At 34.3% G+C, this 24,427-nt stretch overlaps 3 protein-coding genes across 5 annotated transcripts in view; 2 read left to right on the top strand and 1 right to left on the bottom strand.

The window, feature by feature from the left end:
* Positions 1 to 11,099, top strand: part of LOC131670243 (hormone receptor 4-like) — a 100,890-nt gene extending 89,791 nt beyond the window's left edge. For 2 of the 3 annotated variants that reach the window (XM_058945683.1, XM_058945684.1), the window contains 7 exons: positions 552 to 762; positions 958 to 1,416; positions 3,117 to 3,251; positions 3,311 to 3,574; positions 3,654 to 3,846; positions 4,015 to 4,160; positions 4,349 to 11,099. In XM_058945683.1, coding sequence (XP_058801666.1) covers positions 552 to 762; positions 958 to 1,416; positions 3,117 to 3,251; positions 3,311 to 3,574; positions 3,654 to 3,846; positions 4,015 to 4,160; positions 4,349 to 4,429 — 1,489 coding nt within the window. In that variant the 3' untranslated portion in view covers positions 4,430 to 11,099. Of the gene's footprint in view, positions 1 to 551; positions 763 to 957; positions 1,417 to 3,116; positions 3,252 to 3,310; positions 3,575 to 3,653; positions 3,847 to 3,949; positions 3,959 to 4,014; positions 4,161 to 4,348 lie in introns of all 3 variants that reach the window. The other variant, XM_058945685.1, reaches the window with a different exon arrangement.
* Positions 11,100 to 12,262: 1,163 nt separating this feature from the next.
* On the bottom strand, positions 12,263 to 19,713 carry LOC131670275 (serine/threonine-protein phosphatase 6 catalytic subunit). Its single transcript, XM_058945751.1, has 7 exons — positions 19,304 to 19,713; positions 19,098 to 19,193; positions 18,434 to 18,641; positions 18,267 to 18,346; positions 18,088 to 18,193; positions 17,835 to 17,996; positions 12,263 to 17,743 (listed from the first exon to the last, which is right to left on the bottom strand). The coding sequence occupies exons 1-7, from the start codon at positions 19,370 to 19,372 to the stop codon at positions 17,553 to 17,555; spliced, it is 912 nt and encodes a 303-aa protein (XP_058801734.1). The 5' UTR covers positions 19,373 to 19,713; the 3' UTR covers positions 12,263 to 17,552.
* A 945-nt stretch (positions 19,714 to 20,658) lies between these two features.
* On the top strand, positions 20,659 to 22,114 carry LOC131670277 (prostaglandin reductase 1-like). The gene is made up of 4 exons (XM_058945753.1): positions 20,659 to 20,786; positions 21,066 to 21,363; positions 21,432 to 21,705; positions 21,770 to 22,114. Exons 2-4 carry the CDS (start codon positions 21,107 to 21,109, stop codon positions 22,103 to 22,105), a joined length of 867 nt encoding a protein of 288 aa, XP_058801736.1. The 5' UTR covers positions 20,659 to 20,786; positions 21,066 to 21,106; the 3' UTR covers positions 22,106 to 22,114.
* The last annotated feature ends 2,313 nt before the right edge of the window (positions 22,115 to 24,427 follow it).

Here is a 24,427-nt window from a genome sequence, read left to right as displayed (position 1 = left end):
AAGCGCGCGCACGCATATGGGAGAGTCTTAACAGCGCACGTTGTCTGACGCGAGTTCGATTTCATCTCGTGTACACCTGGTCGATGGCAGGTGTTGTTCGCGCCAGCGCGAGAGAGAGTCTCGAAGGTCACCCTTTTACTTCCTGGATCCATAAGCCGCGCTCTTCTCTGTACGTTATCGCCGTGTAATATATTGGCCTTTGTCGCGATGCGCCTATTTACATTCGAATATGGTTGCAAATTATGTTCACCTTTAAAAAATCAAAGTAGCAATTGCGAAATTGTACTAAAAACTCTCGCGAGCAGAAGATAGAATTGTCTAGAGTGAGGTAACGAAAGGAAGTGAATCGCGGCGGGATGAAAGAGCAAATGCGCGTCGTTTGATTTGTCTTGCGAAAATTGCTGGGAATTGTGTTTTCTCCTTCCTCGAGTCGCGGCTTCAATGACGACGACGACGACGTAACGTGCCGTCGACTCTTCCTTTTCCAAGTCAATCGCGTTTTTCGAAAGTGTAAGCAAACCAAAAAAAAATTGTACGTTGTTTTTCGACAGCTGCAAGGGTTTCTTCAAGAGAACAGTGCAAAACAGGCGGGTGTACACCTGCGTGGCGGAAGGTGGCTGTGAGATCACGAAGGCACAGAGGAACAGGTGTCAGTACTGTCGATTTAAAAAGTGCATCGAGCAGGGTATGGTTCTACAAGCCGTAAGGGAGGATCGCATGCCAGGCGGTAGGAATTCCGGAGCTGTTTATAATCTTTATAAGGTCAGTCAACACCATGTGTTATTACTCCTACTTACAAAGTAGACACTTTTTGTTATTTCATTACGCGATATACTTCGTTTACCAAAATAACATTAGTCACAAGATTTTGTTTGAAACATTAATGAAAGAATGAAACTACCTGAACTAGGCGTCAATTTGCAAAGATAATGATAAAAAATATCTTCCGATCAACAGGTTAAGTACAAGAAGCACAAGAAGGCGAACAAAAGCAATGTGTCAAGTAACATGTCAGTGCTGTCGGCTGCGGCTGGAGGTGGCCACCTCGGCGCCGGTGTGAATGGCGCTGGCAACAAGGCCAATATCGCCTCGGCTATGTTGGACAAGCACATCGTGGCCGCGGCGGCTGCCGCCCAACAGCAGCATCAGCAGCAACAGCAGCAGCAGCAGCAGCATCAGCAGCAACAGCAGCAACAGCAGCAACAGCAGCAGCAGCAACAGCAGCAACAGCAGCAACACCCTCAATTGCCCGGTATCGGTGGTGGTGCTGGTGGCGGCTTTATGCAACAGCATCATCATAAGCTTTCCGATAACGTCAACTCGCCACCGACGCCGAGCCATCCCAGTCATCCTGGACATCCGGGACATTTGGTCAACGGGACTATTCTTAAGACCGCCCTCACTAACCCTTCTGAAGTGAGTTTAAATATAGTCATCGACTTATTTAGCGTTACAATGAAGATCGTAAACCTCGGTAAAGCAACGTATCACGAGCTGTAATTAACTTATTGTTGCCCACGCGCGGGCTATAAGCTTCAGCCGATACCCGGGAAGGTCTATATCTTGCAGGAGCATATTACATCTTACGTAAGAGAATCGTTGTGAACTCTCGAAGGAAAAGTGGAAGTTCGCGCAGGATCGTGTTTTTGTCCGCGTTGCGCGATGAATGAACTCTCGCTCCCTGCAGTTTCACTTTTTTCGGCGACATCGTTGCGCAAGGAATTTATATATCAAGGTTTCCCGCATGAAGAAAGTTTCACGTGAACTTTAGATTAAACGGTGTGTTCCGTTGCTCTGTTCATTTTGCGCGCTATAAAAATCGAATTGCTTCTCGAGGGTTCGTCACAAATCTTGATTGAGAAAGCGTTGGTCAAATATTATAATACGATGAATAAATAAAATGAAATCTGAGCTCGTTTGCTGCAAATGATAAGGGAAATTCCGAGAAACGAAAGATATGTTGCACAAGGAAGCAAACCATTGTCTTTCTGCACTGGAACGATCGATCTTTAATTGCGCGTTATCAGTCGTATAGCAAGATCTCAGAACTTTTCCGATCTTATATTGCCAATTCTGGAAGTATCCAAAAGACTGACGAAAAATAAAAAATCCAGCGCGATTATACATTCCTTCCTCGAGCACACACAAACACACACACACATACACACACAACGAGCATCACCTGGTTAACTTTCGTTTTCCATACGCGAGCTCTCGCGCGCGTGGGGTATAACCGAGGCCATTGCCAAAAGTGAAACTTGTTAGCCTGCGTTGCGCACGTCGTCTTGCCCAATCTCACTCTCAACAGTTCGTTGACACCCAAAGTCGAAAAAAAGATCAGGTGTGCACGTATCTATTGACACGCTCATGTGCGCGTGTGGCAATAATAGCATAATTATAGAACGTCGCACTTGATCGTGACAAATAGCTGTACGTGTGCAGCGAGTGGCTACGAGGCGCACAATAGAAAATACGACGCAGCGCGCGGGCAGGCAGCAGAGTGCCAAGGACGACGGCGGCAGCGAGCAGCTCTCGAGCGCGGAGTTTCGTAACTTGTGAAAGTCGCTCTCTGCAGCGCCAGTGCCATAGGGACACTGACCTCTCGTGCCCGCGGCCAATTGCGCGCAGATGCTACGCGATGAGCACTTCGTCTTTCGTCACGAACGACTCTAGGGCTCGCGATTTGTTCTCATCTCTCAGTCTCTCTCTCTCTCTCTCTCTCCCTCTCTCTCTTTTTCACTCTCTCTTCATTGGTGCACATGCACAACTCGCTACGGCCTTGCTCTGCCGTCTGTTTATCTGAAACTTTCTATGCCAACATTTTTTGGCAAGAGTTTCGAGTCTGGAGCGAGCGAGAGAAATCAAAACTTTCACAAGAAAAAGGACACGTGTGCGCGAGCGCGGCGTTTCGTCGGCTTTTAATATGCCTAGGTATTCGGAAGAAAGATCGAAGATAAAGATGTCTGGAACAAAAGGATAATTAGAGAGAGAGAGAGACTGTCGATTGTTTCCTCGCGATAGTCTGCAAAAATACCCCGACTGAAAGGCACAATGCAACTTCCTACTTGAGCACAGCGCGCTTCCTCGTTACAGAGCTTTGTTTTTCCTTTTCGCAGGTGGTGCATTTACGTCAAAGGCTAGACAATGCCGTAAGTAGTTCGCGGGATCGAGCTTTTCCTCTGGACACAACCCTCGCCATGATACAAACCCTCATAGACTGCGACGAGTTCCAAGACATCGCCACGTTGCGGGTAAGATGAAAAGCGCGAAATATATCACGTGACGTACTGACAATGCATCGTTTACGCAGAACTTGGACGAGCTGTTAGATCACAAATCAGACCTAAGCGAGAAACTCTGTCAGATCGGTGACAGTATAGTTTACAAGCTGGTGCAGTGGACCAAACGGTTGCCGTTCTATCTGGAACTGCCAGTCGAAGTGCACACGAGGCTGCTCACGCACAAGTGGCATGAGCTACTTGTACTCACCACCTCAGCTTACCAGGCGATGCATGGACCGCACAAAGTTTCCAATTCGGGTAACGATCCCACCGGCGCCGATTTCAACCAAGAGGTTCGTTTTTCGCCCCTTCTCTCTTGCACGACTCCTCGGCTCAGATCATTTTCACCTCTTGCACCTTTGTCTTTCATAGGTTTCCAACAATATGTACACGTTGCAAGCTTGCCTTACGAGCATGATGGGTAGGCCGATAACGATGGACCAATTGCGGCAGGACGTTGGTCTGATGGTTGAAAAAATTACTTACGTCACGCTCATGTTCAGGAGAGTCAAACTGAGAATGGAGGAGTACGTCTGTTTGAAAGTCATCACGATGCTTTCGCAAGGTAAAAAATCATTCTTTCCTCTTTGGACCTTTTCCTCGGAGTAGCTTTTCTCTCTTTCGATAAGAACTAACGCTACGATTTTCACTTACCGCTGCCATTGCAGATGCAAAATGTAAGACAAATAAAAATGAAAAGTGTCTCTTCAATAATTAATACCCTTGACGACAGTGTCGTTTCTGTTCACAGCACGAGATGGTGCAGCGGAATTAGAACAAATTCAAGAACGGTACATGGGCTGTTTACGAAGTTTCGTCGAGCACAGTGCTCCGCAGCAGCCAAGTCGCTTTCACGATCTTCTCGTCAGATTGCCCGAAGTGAGTTGCTGCTCATTCAAATGAACTTTCGTTTCTTTTACATTTTTTTGCTCGTGCACCGCCGAAAATTTCAGCGCGATGACTTTCTTCCGGTCATTGAGTCACTTTCAATTAATGGACTGTTGGACTTTCTAAACCAATAAAACGATCCGCGTAAAATTCATTTAACTGAATTGCTCCTTTTTTAGGTACAATCGGCGGCAGCTCTACTACTCGAGAGTAAGATGTTCTACGTTCCTTTTCTATTGAACTCAGCAATTCAAAGATAGTAAATAAAAGAGCTGACAATTGAAGCTGACTACCTATACATATATAAATATATACATAAAAGAAGAGGAAGAGAAATTGAACAAACAAAAGCCAGGGAACGACGAGATCACTATGAAAAGTGCATCTCGTACGTAGCGTCGCGTCGCGCCCGAGCCGAGTACTCGACGATGACGATGAGCTCGGCTCTGTTTGTGTATATAATAATAAACTATAATATATTATAAATATTATATAAGTATATAAATAATATAATTGTGTGTGTTCGTCGCGTTGTACAAACAAAAAAGTATAATAAAGTTAATCGAGAGATAGCGAGATAGGACGACGGGTTTAGGAGAGAGAGGAGAGATTCAACGGATTAGGACTGTGAGAATTTGAATAAGTCGATTTGCGTGAGAGAACACAATGCTATTTCAATAAATAGAGATATTCGTTTGCGAAAGAATGATTGAAAAAAAATGAAATTTTAGCAAAAAAAGTAACAAATAATGATGACGATGTTGGGCGAATAAATCGAGAAGGACTGAACTTTTTTATCGAAACTAAAAGACTATATTAATAATATATTTCTGTACGCAGTCGAGAGAAACTAGGTCATTGTGAGTTCACATTGCATAATCCGAATCGATGATAAGACTCTTTATTGTAAAATGTACCGCTCGTTAGTAAGGGCCAATCTTACGAAAACAAAAAAAAAATAAAAAAATAAAAAAATAAGTAACGTACACCGCCATTTTACTGTCGACAAGCAAAAAAGCAGAATTACCACTCTAATTGTAATATCGAGAGAACGGAACGCTGCAAGTGAAGAGGATGAAAAAATAATTGAAAATAATCTGTACAGCAAAAAAAAACGGGAAATTGACTCTGTTTTATAAATGTCAGCGTCCTATCCGGGGATACCACAAATGTGTTTATTTACGATATACTTGCGATATATACTATATATTTCCACGCGGACTAATACTAACTTATGGCTGCCACCGCATGTATAGATAAAGGAAAAAAAGCATACACAAATACACACGAACACACAGATATACACGTAGTAAAGAAAAAAAAAGGGATGAGAAAAAAAATTTCGAAGCGCGGGTCGGTTGTAATTATTTTTCGAATCCTTTGTAAAGAATGACAAAAAACGAAAAGAAAAATGGATAAATATGAAAGAAGCCTTAAAACGGCGTCTAAAAACGCAATTTTATTATTACAATTACGTTGTATTACCGTTGTTATACATTTTACCTAGCATTAGTCATTATAACAGTCATTTTCTGTTGCCGCTATTATTACGTAGTCGCAAGGAATTTTTACCAACGTCAGTTACCGATTTGTATACTTATTGTAACGATAATTAATTAATTATATACTGCCAAAGCGATTGTCGGCCTGATACACACGTACACGCGCGCATAATATCTCTCTTTCAAATCGTTCAATAATCAAAATACATCATGTCTTGTAAAACTAATTATTCGGATTTTACGTAGATTTTAAGCAATTCAATTGTGATCGACACACAGATTTCTTTACGACTATATAAAACCTACTGTGTTCTGGCAAAAAGAAAGCAAATTCTGTTACAACGACGAATGGAACCGTCAACGTAAAAAATAATTATTGTAAAAAAATCAGCGCCGACGATATGTGTTCAGTTGTCAATGAAAAAGTCTGAGGAAAACGCACGCAAAACGAAAGCAAACAACAAAAAAGATAACTATTAAATTTCTAAGTTCGACCGATCTTTTTCCATATTTTGATAAAGTTAAATAAATAACCGCTTTGTTAAAAAAATAAACATGCCAGCATATAGTCTTTACCTTCCTTTCTTCAAACTCAATTCTCATCTCTAGCAACTTTCAATACAGCAATTTCATCAGACTTTTACAATTTCACTCTCGCATAATATTTCAAAGAAGCATAAGCTGAGTTCAGTAATATTTAGGATACAAAAAGTATGCTGGGTTCAAACACATATCATTCTTTTACACTTCAAATCTGTGGAACAAAATAAATACTCGCAAAAATTTTCAACGTTCAAAAGATACGACATATTTTTGATACTTAAAGCTAATACCATCTCTAGAGTATAATACGAAGATCTCATTTGCTAGTACTAAAAAACGATTTATTTTTCCACTGAACTAATAATTGGACAATAAGAATATTCAAACTGGCGTCCTTTGAGTTACATATTTCCAAGTACCACAAACAACTAAATGCATAAGTTTCTCTTTTGTTATTAATAATTGTAGTACGGGAATTCATTTTAATATACTACCTGATAATTATTTTAATACTTTCACTGCCAGAAAGAGTAATAATAAATCTCTCCTTTGGTGTAAACGAGCCCAGCATGCTATGAATGTGTACGAAAACAAATACATACTATTTAAATTTGAAATCTGTAAAAACATAGCAATGAAGACGACGACGCGTTACGAGACTTTAACCAAATTAGTTTTATCCTTGCTAAAAGAAGAAAATTATGCAAGGTTACCACAATTAAACCTTAGATACACGTTACCGAATGATAAAAAAAATTATACACGCATACCCACACGGTTGTAGATCCCGCATTGACTTATTGTATCCAATGAAGGTCGAAAGCAATCGAAGCATCTGTGCAAGCGAAATCTCTCCTCGTCTTTTCACGTTTTCACGAGAATTTGTGATAAGTCGAAAAAATGAATGTTTCCAGGTCTTAATATTAATTACGTTGATCCCCTGTCGAAGACTGCATTTATTTACGTTTAATTTTTAGCGAAGGAAAGAAAACAGACACCCATAACGTTATTAAACTAAAACTTGCTTCCTTTCTTAATTCATCTTGTGAGCGTGGGGTGAGAAGTAATTCCGAATGTACGATGCGATCGATGGTCGATTTTATTTATAAATAGAAGCTCGAATTGTTAAAGCGAATAATAAAGAAAAGCGTTATTATGAGAAAAAAAAGTATACCAGTGGTTGAAGCTAGTTTATATATTGAAAAAAAAGACAAAAAACAATAAAGAGATTCGTTACTTTATAAATATTATTTCTACGAGTGTGTATGCATGAATAATGCGCAACTGAGCAACTAGAGGTTTTGAAGTGAACATTTGAAAAGCTGTGGAGGATAGACGAGAGAAATAGAAAAGCTAAATAATATTGTTTCGACGCCGTTGAAGCCTTCATTTGACGTCTTGCCACCGTAGAACTTCTATATTGTTGAGAAGCATATATTTTTTCTTCTTCTGTTCGGAAACCGAGGCGCTGACACTCGCGATTTTATGTATTTTTTTCAGTATAACATTGTATCCTGGCATTTGGAGAATCCGTAATAAATGGAGCAACGAATTGCGAGTCCTTTACTTTGCATCGCTCTTTTCGACTGATCCAGAGTGGAAATTATCGTAAATGAAAGAAAAATACAAATAAAGGCTGAATTCTAATAAATGATTCTCTGTTATACAGAGATTATGAAAATGATTGCGAGAACTAAAAATTATAATGAAAAATTAGACTATTGCAATTGAATTTTTTATACAATGATATTTTGTATTATCGTATGCGATTTGAAAATGAAAGAACATAAAACCTTTAAATATGATTTTTAGCGAGAAAAATGACAGATTTATTCTAAAATTTACTAATGAAATTTCTTGAGTGAATAGAAGAAAGAATTTATAACTTGTCTAGATCCCTAATGTAAAAACAAAAGATTATAGTGTAACGATGGGACAGACTTTTTATTAAGCAAGCTACACTAACTCAGCAGCGTTGATTAAACAAAACAATTATTTTACCACACACTGTACATATGTTTTATTGATTTTTTCTGTAATTATTTATTCTTGGTGTAAAATAAAAGAGGTGATATTGTTGTATCACACAATTGAAAAAAAAATCACACTTACGCATAATTAATATTTTTCAAACATCTCAAGGTAACAGATATGACAGGCATTTAAAAAAATCCAATTATCGCGAGTTCAAGCGCCTTTGAGAGTACGAATTTAAAAAACGTTAATAATAATCACACGCTAATTTACGTTGAGAAAGAGACTCGATTGCAAATAAAAAGAATATTAACACTTCTCAGCGTAAACCTATGGGAAAAAAATGAATGATCACACGGACCTTGGGCCTAGTTAAGCCTGAGGCTGCTTGTCCATATGATAAGACTTAAAAGTACTAGCGATGACGATTACTTCGTAAAAAAATAAACTTGTATATTATTTGTGGATAAGGAAGCTCATCGCGGTGTAAGGCTTCTTCAATAAGTACTCTTTCACATCGTCGTACGCCTTAATTGTGTTCAATTGGATGGTCGACGAGGTCATTGTCATGAGCATATTCTTTTCGTTTTTTTTTTCTGCTTTTTTACTTTATTACGCATTCTCCTTCTCATTGTTTTATTCTTTCAGTTTTCTTTCGTTCACCGTTATTGCGAGCATTAAAAGAAATTCATATCTACTCTGTCAATTTTTAGATAGTGTACATAGAACTTGGACGTTCAGGGCGTCTATACAGAAAAATTGTAGCGAAAAAATAATAAAATTAATTAGGCAACTAAGCGTGACTACGACTGCCATTAATATTTTTTTAAAATATTTTATTAGAGTATATCACGCTTGAGCTTGCACAACTATTTTTTTACTTTCTTTTCCATGTCATCCTTCATCCTCATATTTCTATTGTTGTTCATTTTATAATTTTACGTTATTTCATTCTCTATTATCATGACTATATTACAGACAAGTCGAACTATCTAAAGAATTTGTATAATAATTAGTGTATAATATGGTAAATAAATAGGTTTAAAATAAAATTAACTAGAAACATTTTTGAAATCATGTTAGTACACCGATGCCGGAGGAAAATGAAGGAAAAGAGGCCTTGCATCGTGAACAGCTCGAAAACGCTGTATCAGCAAGACTTAGGGCATTATACTACCGAGAGTATTATCGTGCCCAACCTTTAATAATTAAGTGCGAGTGAGAGTCTATATTCGTAAAAACAAAAAATTAATAATAATAATAACGATAACGCAAAATGAAAAGAAAAAAATTCACGCTCACGCACGCGTATACACGTAAGCCTGACTCTCGTTTGTGGGTTGAATAAGTTTGTAAATATTGTAGGCAAATAAATTGGATATGATGAAAGAAAGATGAAAAAAGAATAACTACGTTGAAAGTACTAGTCTATCTTTGTGTACCATAATCTTGTTTAGCAATGAGTACTTTACATAGTATTATGTGTTTTAATGAAGTTTTATTCTTGTTGAATATATCGAGATTTAGAAAATCAATTTGTGTTTGACATGATGACCAAACATCGAGTAAAAAACAATTCACGATCTTACCAGGATTCGATCGTTTCTTTTGCAATCAATTAATAATAAAAATAAGAAAAATATGTTATTAGATTGTCAAATAAAAATAAAATAAAATATTGTTCTTCGTAGCTTCATACTTGTGAATCATTGCTTACGAATCTATCTGTTTTTAAGCTTGAATTAGACGAATTTCCAATCTAATCAAGATTATCAAAAGATTTTTGATAAAAGGAATATATAAAAAAAGAATATGTGAGTGACGACAACGCAGAACGAAAAAATAAATTATTTTTACAACTGATTTTTACTGCAAAATAAAAAAAAAAAGTAAACAAAAGGACTGACGAAAATTCGACGAGATAATTGTAAGTGATAATAAGGCAAGAGAGTTTCAACCCAAAAACGACAGGCAGTCGAGAAAGAAAAAAATAGAGACGATTAAAAAAAACGAAAGGACGAGAGGACAAGTTTAGCGAAGAAGTAGTGGAGAAATTGCGCTTTTAAAAAGCGTCACTTATCTCAGCGAGATACTTTTTCAAACGAGTGAGTCAAAGTTACCAGTTTCAATATATGTTTAGGGGAGTACTTTTTATTATCTCGTGTTACTTTCGACTATTAATTTTGTAATTGATATCAGCCACCGCGAAACAGATGTCGTTATTGCTATTGAACATATTGCCGAGTTTGAACCTTTATGATTCCTTGAGAGAGTTCGTGAATGATCGATTGTTTTCGCTGAATTCGCATACCGTTTTTCAAAAGTAATTCACCTTGCTCATATTTACACAATTTAATCTATATAGATAGAAGTGATAGTGTGATAGCAATCTATATGAGAATAAATGTAAACTACTTGCATACTTAAAAATTAAGATAAACTAATAACAATTTTGCACTAAATAAAAAAAAATTTTTTTCATCAATGTATAAAAAATATTGCATCGTCGATTACTATCGAAAAATGGTCCATACAATGCACAATCTATGTTGATTTTTGTTACGGTAACTCTCAATCAAAATTTAATTCGAGTGCCACTTTTATGAAAAAGTATATTTGATAAAGAAGCACTTGAAAATACATGTTAAAAGTGGCATTTCGACAACATTAAAAACTTTACACGCACATATAAATACGTAGAAGAAATATAAAATCCATGTATTAAAAAATTTTTGGTACTGCAGAACACGGCTCGGCAATAGCATTCTACAAAGCACACATCTGGATCGTTGGTTTGCGCAAAAAAAATACCCTTGTATTTTTATGAATAAATAAAATATTTTAAAAGAAAAGTAAATCTGAAGTCTGGTTGGATATGCCTTTCATAGGGATTATAAATGTAGATAATATATTATACATAATGAACATAAATACACTATATATTATTATATATAGATAGTAAGAAGTAAATAGAATTATTATTATATACATGACGAAAAATAATATTATTACGATTAAATAAACTGATTAACGATTAATAAACAATTGAGTTCTTTATTTACATATTTGTTTAACCTTGATATAAAAATGTTGCTTTCTACATTTTGAGCGAGATTATTATGGAGTTTAAAGGCCTTTTAAATTTTATTTTATCTTATCAAAGTTATACCTATGTGAACCACGGGTACGTTTGCTATAAAAAAATACGGGACATAAAAGACAGGGTAGCCAAACTAACTGGAGGTATAAGTGGAATGGGATACACATTTATCATTTATTGTAATAGGATGGAACAATAATAAAAGAAAATCAGAAACAATTAAGTATTTAACAGTTTTTGATATTGCTACAGGTAATTATTATTAGAATGAAGTTGCAAAACCGTTTTGTTCACATATAGGTAGAGTCGAGCTCAAAATAGATTATATAACATGCATTTGATTGCGATAGAAATAAAATTTCATTTGAAAATGTAAGTTTTTAATTGGTTTTCAGAAAAGAATTTTAGTCAATCTAATAACAATCATGTACATTAATAGACATAAAGATAATCAAGTGGGAATGATCATTAATGTGTGGTTTCAGTTATTGGTTTATTGGATTACAGTATGTCACAAGATCTGTAAATGTATCAATTGAAAAAAAAAATTTAATTAAATTTATACTTTTGCTGATACGAGCGTTATGTCAGAAACATGATAAACATACGGGAGTCAAAATATGGGCCATTCGACCTGGACATACAAATACCAGATAAAAAATTGTAATGTCGAAGAAATATAACATACTGTAAATTGTTTATATCATTGCTGAATATAAACATTTTTTATCAGATCTGCAAATGTTAGTGATGTGAACATGCAACTAGTATTCAAAAAGGATTAATCTACATTTAAAACAAGTTCGATTGATACTTATCACAGAAAATCATTCATTTATCATGAAGCCCTAAGATTCTTTTACTGATAAAATTAAATATCAGTTTTTTAACAAGTGTTTGAAATGTGTAAGGACAAGAAATCAATAACCAAATCCTAGATTATTATTTTAATATTTTTATTACAGATGTTTACGTTAACATAACAAAGTCTTATACTTTCAAGGTACATGATGATCATTTACAATGAGTTCTAAGTGTGAGATCTTTTAAAGAATTATTATGTAATTTTCAAGCTTTTGCATTTGCTTGACGTAAACAAGAATATTGGCAAAGAAAACGCACGTAAACTTACAAATAGAAATTATTCGAGTCTTCCTGCTTCGTCTGTATAAATTTCTCACCTGCGAACATTTTTTCCTAATCACACATTTATTTTACCATAAAAAAATAGCAATAACATAGTTATTATATATAGCTTAATGATACATTGGCGGAAATAATACATCAAATTGTAATTTGTTTAAGCGCTCGTCTTCGGAAAACTTGAACAATTTTGATTAAACATATAGTTGGATAGACATTTTTATTAGAATGTGAAAATCCTACAAGATAGACGTGATTTGAAAAACTATTTCAGTATAATTTACACGTTGTCGCATATATTGGAAAAGCTTGCGTATACGCCAGTTATACTAAAAGCGAATGCAAATCTTATGATTCTTCGTGAAAATGTTATTGAGGTAAGTACAACGTAAGAAATAAGACTGATTTAAATGTAAATGTGCGTTTGCAATATTTTCTAAATTACAATTGATAAACTATTTGAAAAACAATCGTCTTATTTCTCACCTGGAATACGAACTGATAATATTTTATACGTATAATTCCCTTCCGAGCTGTCAGAGTTTGCCTTAATTAATAAAATTAATCAATAAATGAATAACATTTGAAATATAAGCGTGCGAGTTCGATGAAATGACAGAACAGTGGTAAAAAATGAAAACCGTGAGGAGGAGGTAGATAAGGCAATATAGATAGTGCATATCACTTTGAGTAGTAAGCAAGACTTTATGAGTTGACTTTATTTTAAGAACTACAATAAAACCATAATTCAGTTTGAAATCCAATTTTTAAATATACAAGTGTTGAGAAAATCAATAGTTAATATTTATAAACTGTTAATTTAAAAATAAATACATGAAGGCACATTTTTATTTGTTCATAATCATTTTTTTTCTACTATGAATATGTAGTACCAGATATGACAAAAAATAAAATAGAGAATTGAACTTATTAAAGCACTCTAATAAAGCAAAAAAAATATTTTTGTTTTGAATGGTTATTGAATATTTCTCAGGAAAATATATATTTCAAGACAAGATCAATATATCGTTATGTTAAGATATGATCGGAACTCAAGTTTTCAAATAAAAAAAAATAATCGTACCTAATTTCAATAAACAATTTACATTATGTTCAACTTTCCTTACTTTCCAGCACGAGAAGTCACAATTGGTAAATTCACTTTTTTCGTGATAAAAATTACTATTTTCTAGTAGACTGTCGTCTTTGAATTTTTCGAAGGCACTGCTCAAGGGGGTTTACATCATACAAAATACAGGAAAGATTTTAAGATGACATTGGCAAGACTGGCGAGAAGATAATTTCTTACATATAGACAAGTAGAAAATGTCAAATTTTAACATTTTTTTTCATTTAATTGATTTATAATTTAATGGCGTATGTAATTTAATTTATGACAGCCTCGCTCGATAAGTATAAAATATTATCAGTCGTGCGACATAACTTAATGTCTACTATTAAACGGCATATTCATTTGATATTAATTTAAAATAAATTTACAAGCAAATACTAACTTGAAGCACATTTTATGGATCACATTTTCAAAGTAATAAAAAAGTTGATAAAAATAAGTCAATCGTCAAGTGGTTATCGGAAATTAAAAATTCTCTTTAATATTACGTATTTTGTTTTCATTCGTTATACCTTCTGGTTAATAAGCAGCAAAATAACTAATAATTTGTATAAAACATATTTACACGTTAGATATCAAAGTGTTTAATCAAACAATCGTTCGTAATAATAATCGTTTTGCTTTTTGAATTCCAACGGTAACATCACTGTCTCTTCGCAAATTTAATAAATAGTTACCTTAATCATTATATTTTCACGATCAAATACAATTAAGTATCGTAAAACTTTGAAAAAATATAATCATTTCAAGCGTAAAAAGAAAAAGCAAAGACCACTTACAATTTATGCACAAAAAGATAAATATTTTAATGATATGGACATAATATGGACATAGTTTTTTGATTATATCAAACAATAATTGTTTCGATTCTTCTAGATAAATGTTTTACAAAACAAAATTATTTCACTAATACTTTTAAGACTAACGAATTTGAAATAAAAATTTAATCACAAAGTGCTCAACTCGATACATTGTGTATTGTAAAAATGATTAAAAAATAAAACATGTATTTTATTCATAACATATCAATGCATAATATTTGTGATATGATCAAAGGGATGTAATACCTCATTGTTTGTTTTCCTGTTGCCGATGACAATTCTTTGCAACATTATTTATTCCGGAATAATAAATAACTGATAAAATGATCAAAGATACGTCATCCCTTCAATTTACAAGTACATTAGTGAAGAGTCCTTATGCAACAGAATTGATATGTTTAAAAAAACCGAAACGCGAAAATTACGTGCTGATTTTGCGTTTGATGCCTAATCAACAAGAGACCCACCGATAAAATTACAACCTTTCGAACTTGGTTTATTTTCATTCGCGTTTGAAAAAACTTGTTAAATAATGTGTATTATATCAAGGATTTATATTATGTACCGGTGACGGAATTCAGGTTGATAATATATATGGTGTACGCATACGCCATATACGCCCCGCGATGTATAACAAACTTCTTTTTTAATACATGATTTTTTGGAGCGTACAAGTAACGTGCGTTTACTTCACCGTTTAACTTTTCTTTTCATTTTTTTCGCTATATTCAATATATAATATATGTATACACACGAACGCTTACTAATTTAGAGGCACATTGCTAAGGGTCTCGGTTCTCGTCTTCAAAAAAACACGCTTTTTGCTCCCACGTACGAGAGCGAGAATTCCACTATCTACAAAGAGTATTCCTTTTTAATAAGTTTTTTTTTTCGTCTACGACAAGAGTTTCATCATTAATATTGTTTCTATTAGACTGCTATTGATTTCGCTCTACGCGTCATGTTATTAATTTTTTTTTGTTAATTATACAGCTAGGAACAAAGAATCGTCGTGGAATCACGGGAATAAGTTACCGAAAAATAATTTCATAGACAATTTATATCATATAAGAAAATGCTGCACTTAATGAAGCGAATTTTCTTGTAATTGATTCTTTTCGATTTTATTTTTTATCAAGTCGCTTGATGTTTGAATTTTAATTAATTAAGCTAACGAAATACCTAGTATATTTTTTTTTGGTATTCAGAAATTAACTATTTCTGACTGAAGTTAACTATGTCCAATACTGATCTATTTTAATTTAAACTATAAGCAATGCACGCACGCACGCACGCACACGCATACACACACATGTTTACACACGCAGCATTCAACTGTATGATCAATATAATATAAATAACCTATAAGCAATATCTAAATTATATTAATTAATTTTACATTTTCAAACAAAAAAGAAAGTGGTAATATCATGAGATATTTAATGTTTTTTAACAATAGTCAATGATATTGTGCTACATATTATTAAATACACCTTTAATACATTAATATTGAACACCTCATCATTAGTTTGAATACGTTATTTAAAAATATTTACTTTGTACTGTTGGAACATTGATTTTATATTGAATGGTGTAAACAGAATACATTGTGTGTTTTAGTTTTTTTTAAGTAAATCGCTTGAATTATAATATATATCCGCATTAAAAACAAAAAACATATTTCGATAGCTTACGTCCGTGTTTAGTTACGTGTATAATCTTGCACACGATATTTTTTAAAGTTGTTGAAGAAGCAATTTTTCAACTTTAAACCTTAATTCTAAAGCACTAAATTCTCTTAAAATCATGATCACCTTTACATTATACTTAATACATACTGTTGTTTTTATTTTGAATTATTGCGATAACTTGAAAATTAACGTTTGAAATAGAAAAATTGCATCAGCAAAAAATGTAAATATATATATATTTCCATTGATAAAACTACTCCTGAATGACTTATTCAGCGCCATCTCTTTCGTTTTTATCAAAATTTAATAACAAAACAAGGAAACATACCACAGTGTGAGCAACACAGTAAAGTTAACAATTGATTATATATTTTTTTGCGTAAAAATACCTGGTAAAATTATGTAAAATACGCATATATATTTAACTACTGAGAACTTTGGCTACTGCTATCAGCTATCGAACACACAGAGCAAGACTCTCTTGATCAGAGAATACTACTTGCACAGCTTTCTGTAACGAAAGAATGCAGAAACTCGCACAAAATGAGTATCAGAGCTATTTATTAAATTCCAACCAAATTCAACTTAACCCTGCAACCTACTTTTCCAATTATAATTGTTATTATTGCTATTTCGTAAAATAAACGTTGATTTTCATTTAAAAATTTATACTTCAATATTGTATACAAGTATTTAAAAATAATAGCTTTTTTGACTAATTCATGATCATTTTTCATAATTAGATGCCCGTTTACATATAGGACAAGAAAAGAAGTGGACCTTTTAACGTTTCTTCAGGTTTCAGGAAGACTTTATTGATACTATTTGTATGCTCATTTAGTGCTAAACCTGAATTCCACACCATTTTTTAATTTTTTTTCCAAATCTCATAGCAAAGAAGCATTCTTGTAACCCAGAGCCTCATTGGAATGTTTAAATACACTTAGTTATCTCCTCGACTAGAACATCATTAGTCGTTGATCTTTTCTCCTGTCTCACTAATAATATAATTGTAACATAAGCTCTGAAAGCTCGTGGAAGGATAAGAGCGAGTGCCGCTGTTTCCTCGAGGTTTGTATGTATATGTGTGTGAATGCTCCACAGAATGTACATAGAATAACAAAAAGCATCTAGACCAGTTTTTTGTTTTCTTTTATCCTTTCCACTGAAGAAATACAAAGACTGAACGCGTTAGCTTACAGCCTTTAGTTCTCTTTAGTTTACGCCATAATCTTCTTTTTTTTATTTATAAAAACTTCGTAAAGTTCTCTCAAAAACCTACAAAACGATCGATGTGTTCGAGTGGATAATACTCTCAATCTTTAGACTCCTTTCAACCAATTAAAAAAAGAAAAGAGAAAACGAGACTCAGACTCGATAAGGAAAACAAATAAATTAAAAAAATTGAGGGACAAAGGAATAACTATCCGTAGACCTATCGTCTTTTTCCATCGCCTCTTCGGAGCACAAAGGTAAATCACAAAAAGTAAGGAGTGGTGTATGTAGGAGGGATCACCCGTTCGCAATTTGGCACCGCTTCAAATAGCACCGCGATCTTTTCATCTACTGTGTTGAATCGTAGGATACTTGCGACATTTCCACAACGGTAACAGTAATTCGGAGCCGACCATACTGTAACTAACTTGTCGTCGAACATATATCGATAGCCTATTAGATAATTAAGAAGATAATTTAATATAAGTATAAATTTAATTTCACAATGTACTGGAAAATTCTATTTGAGTTGAGGAGATTTTACCTTCATTTACTAGTTGATGAGCCCTACAAATAAGTTCAAGGTTGTTTATTTCCATAAATAGGTGCGTTATATTTGCTCCAAATAACCAACCAGCTCCTCTAGGACTAACTGTCCACGTTTTGACATCTTCTGGATCTGACCATACTAAATCACAGAATGCTCCTATTAACAAAAAGTTTTCAAATACATTAATTTCAAGTACTTTTAAAAGTATTATAATGTTGAATTATTTTAAAATAATGGAAGAATTTACCTTTATGAGGAATTTCTTGTTTTCTATCAATTGTTCTAATTTGATCAAGAGTCTTGATAGTTGGTGATAAACCACCATGTACACAAAGGACTTGTTCATCAATTAACTGTATGGGAAACACAAATAATATTATTGATAAATTATATGTTACTTAGTATTAAAATACTAAAAGTACATACGGCAGCAATTGTGAGCAGATCAAATACCCTGCAGCAATATTTCCATGCATTTGCATTTCCATATTTATTTAAGCATTCATCTAAAGTATAAATAACAGTTTGAATGGAATCTAATATTACGAATCTAATATACGAATTTGAAACATTAAAAAATTAATAAGACTGACCATAAAAACCATATACATGAGTGATTTGTCTTGATTCATGGTTTCCACGAAGTAGTGTTATTCTGTCGGACCATTTTGCTTTTAAAGTTAACAAGCGGGTAAGTGTTTCTAAGCTATAATAACCTCGATCAACAAAGTCTCCCATAAATATGTAATTTGTTTCAGGCACAGGTCCTCCATTGCGAAAAAGCTCTTCTAAATCATAGAACTATAAGAAATTAATTGTTATCATTATTCAAAACTATATTCAAAAAAAATTAATTGTAAAAGCAAAAACTCCTGAATAATAAAGAATAAGTTTAATTTTACAAGTATTTTAATATATGGTTTAGAGACTTAATTTGTACTATAATAAAGATATATATACAACTGCAAAATATTAAAAAATATAGGACTGAGAAGTAATTAACATAATAATAATCAATTTAGCACTTGTTAGCATGGTACTATAGAATTGATTATCTAGTCAGCTATTTGCTTCAGAATAACTAGTAGTTTATTATAGAACATTAGGAAATAGTTGGCAAGTTGCAAAAAGAGCGCAAATCGAATTGACGTTTAGTTACATTACTATAGATACACGTAAATATCGTTTCGCAATGACTAAACGAAATATGAACTATAAGCTGCTACGAAAATTTTACTTTGAGGTTAGGTCACTTACCTGGCCGTGGATATCCCCGCAGACAGTAACCGGAGTCGAGACGGGCTGAATGTTCGACTCCTCTAAAAGAATATCACACACCATATCGCAAAGTTTCTGTCGATATAAAAAAACGTTATGTCAGTTACCGTGAGAGAAAAAATTCTCGAATAACCTATACATTCCATTTCATATAATTTTATGATTTCTGCTTTGAAATCACTTACCTTCAGATCATTTTCAGGCAAATATTTGCAGTCCTTCGCGATCTCGATCCACTTGTCGATGTTTGACATTTTGAAACCTTCTTTTCGAGAAGTGTAGGCTGCCTCGAAGACGAAAGAAAAACTCACACTTTACTTCAATGCGTTACGTAGGCTAGTTCTCAACTGCATCAGCAGTTGCGGTGAGGACGCGCAAATCTGCTGGTCGCCGGTTCCTTTTCTCTCGTTATCGCCATTCACCTTTGCTTTCGTCTCTCTCTCTCTCTTTCTCTCCTACGGAAATATGCCGCGACTACGATGGCAAATGTTCTCTTTTTCTTTTTTTTTCTCTGGTCACTGATACGTTTTGATCATCATCACGGTGGGGATCGGATCGTCTTAAACTTCTGCACATGTAATCGGCGCGTGCAGACGCCCCCTTCACTTTGTGCCTATATGCATATGTGTTTGTGCTCTCGCTATCTCTATCTCTATCTCTATCTCTCTCTCTCTCTCTCTCTCTCTCTCTGTTAGATTAAATTTTTAAATTGTTCTGCTAAAAACTATATTACTATTATTTATATAATTTGCAATCACAATAATTATTCCTATTTCCACAATATAAATTCCTATTTTATTAAAAGAAAAGAAATTGTTATAAATAAATTATACAGTACATTGACTACAAAACTCTGATAGTAAATTGTCAACTCATAAACTTTAAGGTAGCCTCGTTACAGCTCGTTCAAATTTTCCAAACTCTGATTATACTCCATTAAGCGATGTAAACAGTATGTGTTCTAAATTTAAAAATGTAGAAAAATTATATCCATAACCAAGAGAATTAATATTATAAAAAATGTAATTTAATGTTAAAGATCCGAATATATTTGGACTTCCTCAAGATATTGTTTTAGTACTTCTCAAGATATTATCTGTAAAGTATTGTTTCGTTGTTGAATAACTGTTAAGTAAACCTCATTAATAGAAATATATACCAGCTGTTATAAATTAGATCGTTTGAATTCAATACGCGATCTGGCGGTAGCAATAAAAATTCCTGAAACATATATTTTTGCTATAATGTCAGTCTATCTCACTCTCACTCTCTCACTCTCTCACTCTCTCACTCTCTCACTCTCTCACTCTCTCTCTCTCTCTCTCTCTCTCTCTCTCTGCTATGAATTTTAACAGACGATACTGTACAGTTTTTTGTGCGGCTACGTTCGGGAAATAAACCGGCCGGTTATATCGTTGTTGTAGCTGTCTTAAAATTTAAGATTTATAGAATTTTTATTTTTTAAGTTGCAATAGAACATCATGGTTAGTATTTCGAAATTATCAGTGACGTTGTTTTCGCAGAAACGACCAGTTATCAATCACCTAAGTTCTCGAACGCTTGCCACTGTTGCCAAGAAATATGTATTCTCACATCAATTCGTTGGAGAACCTAAACCAACGGATCTCATTATTGTCGAGGAAGTTTTGCCGGCTCTCAAAGATGGAGGTGAATTTATTTTTTAAACCACCAAGTACTAAGTGATAAGCGCATTTTTATTTATCTCGTTCGTCAGCATGACTGACATTTTTTCTAACTGATTTACTCACTCTTCCAATAATGATGAGTCTTTAACATTTATTTGTTTTTTTAAATTAATTTTGAAAAACTGGAAAAATGCAATATTCAAAAGTTTTTCAAAATTTTCAACTTTCATAGATTAATTCATAAACAAGATTAATTTACGAAATAAAAAAAAAGCTAATTCTTGTAAAAATTATTTGACAGAGATTCTGATCGAAGCTGAATACCTCTCCTTGGATCCTTACATGCGTGCTTATGCTCCATGGTTAAAAACAGGATCTACGATGATAGGCGCTCAAGTTGGTAAAATCCTCGAGTCGAAACACCCTAAATACCCAGTGGATAGGAAAATTCATGGTTATTTCGGTTGGAGAACTCACACGGTCGTCAATCCAGATGAGTCAGCGAGCAAAGAACAAATCATGAAGGACAAGCCTTATTTATTGCCAGACTTTGGACATTTACCGTCGTCGTTGGCTGTCGGAATGCTGGGAATGCCAGGGTATTCGTCTCATTTCTTTAATTCTCTTTTGAATTGCAATACATTTTCATGATGGCATTTATTTTCAGAAACACGGCGTATTTCGGATTTATGGACATATGCAAACCGCAAGAAGGTGAGACAGCTGTAGTTAGTACGGCAGCTGGAGCTGTAGGAATGCACGTTGGACAGCTTGCGAAAATTCACGGCTTGCAGGTGATCGGTATCACTGGTTCTGATGCCAAGTGTAAATGGGTGGTCGATGATTTGGGCTTTGATCATGCTATTAATTACAAAACTCAAGATGTCAGTGCAGCTTTGAAAGAGGCTGCGCCTAAAGGATTCGATTGTTACTTTGACAATGTATGCGAAATGTTGTAAATTCTCTATTTCAATATTGAAATTCGAAAATATTTATTGTCTATAGGTTGGAGGTAATATCTCGACTTCAGTCATTTATCAGATGAAACTCGGTGGTAGAATTGCCGTTTGTGGTAGTACTTCGTCATACAATAGTCCATCATTGCCTAAAACCAGTATCCTGCAACCTGCCATAGTCTTTAAACAATTGAGAATGGAAGGATTCGTGGTAACTCGTTATGGGGATCGTTGGTTCGAAGGTATCGAAAAAAATATGGGCTGGATCAAAGAAGGCAAATTGAAATACAGAGAAACCGTTACGCATGGTTTTGAAAATATGTATAATGCTTTTTTGGGTTTGCTGAGAGGCGAAAATATTGGAAAAGCTGTTGTTAAAGCATGAAAGTACAAAGTTGTCTTATTCGGTTGTTGGAGATATAATGTAATATATTTTATACAATATTTGTAATTTTTATAATTTGTTATTGTTTTTTGTAGTACAAAAAATGTTTTTTGTTCAATTCAATAAATCAATATTTCTGTATTAACCGATAATTAATCAATGATTAGGTTAAAAATGGTTTTAAAAGTTTTAGTATTGAATCTTCGAACTTAATTTTCAAAGGTTTTGCGTCGAAGATATATGAAAATGTGCTCAAGCGCACAAAGGAAGACTGTATTTGCGCAAGCGCTATATCCAATTCAATAGACGCTTTTATACACAGACGTGTAAGAATGATCTATATCCTTTTTCTATTTTGTTTCATATATTCGAATATTTTTCATGCACCATTTATGAAAAAAAACAAGATCAATTTGAATAGTGTATTCAGTACCAAGAAAATTAACGAACTACTTCATTAATTCCATTTGTTTCGACAACGAAGTTCGATTTTATTGATCTAAAATCCTTCTGTAAGCCAGAAAACAAACGATTATTAAATACACATTACAAAACGAATTCCTCAAGAGACAAAAACAAAATATCTCGCACGAAAAAATTTGCCTCACGCACAAAACGTGCTGCTGTGATCAATAATTGGAAAGAGAAAAGAAAAAGCTGTCGATGATGCCTAAGAACAACAAAGAAATCGCTCATATCTGCAGTGCCGAAAAACTTTTTTTCCCGATAATCCTTCGTAGCGAATGACATTCCCCTTCTGTCCTACGTCAGAGCGAGAGCCGCAAAAAGAAATCTTTAGAGATAGCCCACGTGCGCGCGCTTATACCCTTTTAAGGCGATACCACGTGCGCATCATCGGAGCAAGAGAAGAAAAATTGTGGCAGCTTGCTCGCACGTCAATATCCTGGCGTGCGAGCAAATGATGTCGCGCGTGCCGTTCTTATGGATTTTCGGCCACACGCGTACAAGCTAGCTAACTTCTTGTATATATACTTGTCGTTGAATAGGTGCTTGAAGACTGCCTGTGAACAATGCATGATGAGAATTGGATGATAATGTATATATTTACTAGAGAGAGAGAACAAAGTGTGCGTATACGAGGAAGAAGAAACAAACGTGGAATGCGTTAAAAATATATACGAAGTCAGCTGCGATGACGTAGACCAGAGCATTGTTTCTCATTCTACCTTTCTTGATGTTTAAATAACAAGTGCAATGCCAGCATTTCTTCTTTCTTGCTGTCCACTGATGTCATTCGTAAATATGTACACAGCTTTTTATTACGATCGTGAAGTTCTCTCTGGACTTTTCATTGTCGGTTGTATAAAATCAACATTTCATGGTTTTATTTTGAGTTGAAAAGGAAATTTTTATTTTATATTTCAAGTTTCAAGGTTGATAATGATCTTAGATAAAGCTTTGTCGTATAAGAGAAAAGTGGATAAAGCTATCTTAATTATCTAATGAAAAATTATTAATCTTGAAATTTCGTTAAAATCATGGAGTTATTTAATCAGCAAGAAAATTACGTTGTCGTAAAACTGTATTTGAGTAATGGAAATGAGATATTTACTAAAAACAGGAGCTATTTTATTTTGCGCAAATGCGCTTGCAAAACGATCCAAAATCACTCGAAATCGAAAACAGCTAAATTTGCGAACAAAGTAAAGGGATTTGCCTGAATGTGATATGAATGATATGTTCTAATTTATTCATGATACTGAATCTCCCAGAAGTATACGATCTAAGAAAAATAATTTAAAAGAAAAAGAAAAATTGTCTTAGCATTTTACTACGTAAGAAAAACTTGTTGAAAACTCTTCCAAACTCTTTAAACAGCTTTCGATCCTCGGTTCATTTATAAAAATAAATATATTCAATCATGCGGCCTACAGAAACAATTACAAGTATCTTAATTCAGTGACCTTAAAATTCGCGTATTTTAGATGCATTCGATCAATTTCGCGAATGGCTTTCACCTAATTAATACTAAACTTCCCTTCAACGGTCTAAACGCTCTTCCAAGAATCTACGTCGTGAAACACAAAGTTCGCAGTTCCTTACAATCAAAAGAAAAAAATTCATTCACCTATACGGTTTTATATTTCCTTCAATGAACGCAATTTAACCTAACCCTTAGATATCTCGCAGTGAATTACCCAGGCGTGTGCCTTTCTAGCGCAAAAGAAAAAGAAGAAAAACCCGGGGCGTAATCAAAAAGTGGGTCACGGCGGCATGAGTGTATATTCTCTGCGAGTGTCCGCGGCAGCGCGCGCGCGGCGGCTATCGATCGTTGCGCTCGCACCCACACAATCAAACATC

Source organism: Phymastichus coffea, unplaced genomic scaffold (assembly GCF_024137745.1).
Source record: "Phymastichus coffea isolate CEN01 unplaced genomic scaffold, Cenicafe_Pcof_1.1 PCOF00105, whole genome shotgun sequence".
Lineage (NCBI taxonomy): Eukaryota > Metazoa > Arthropoda > Insecta > Hymenoptera > Eulophidae > Phymastichus > Phymastichus coffea.
This window is presented reverse-complemented; position numbering and strand designations above follow the sequence as displayed.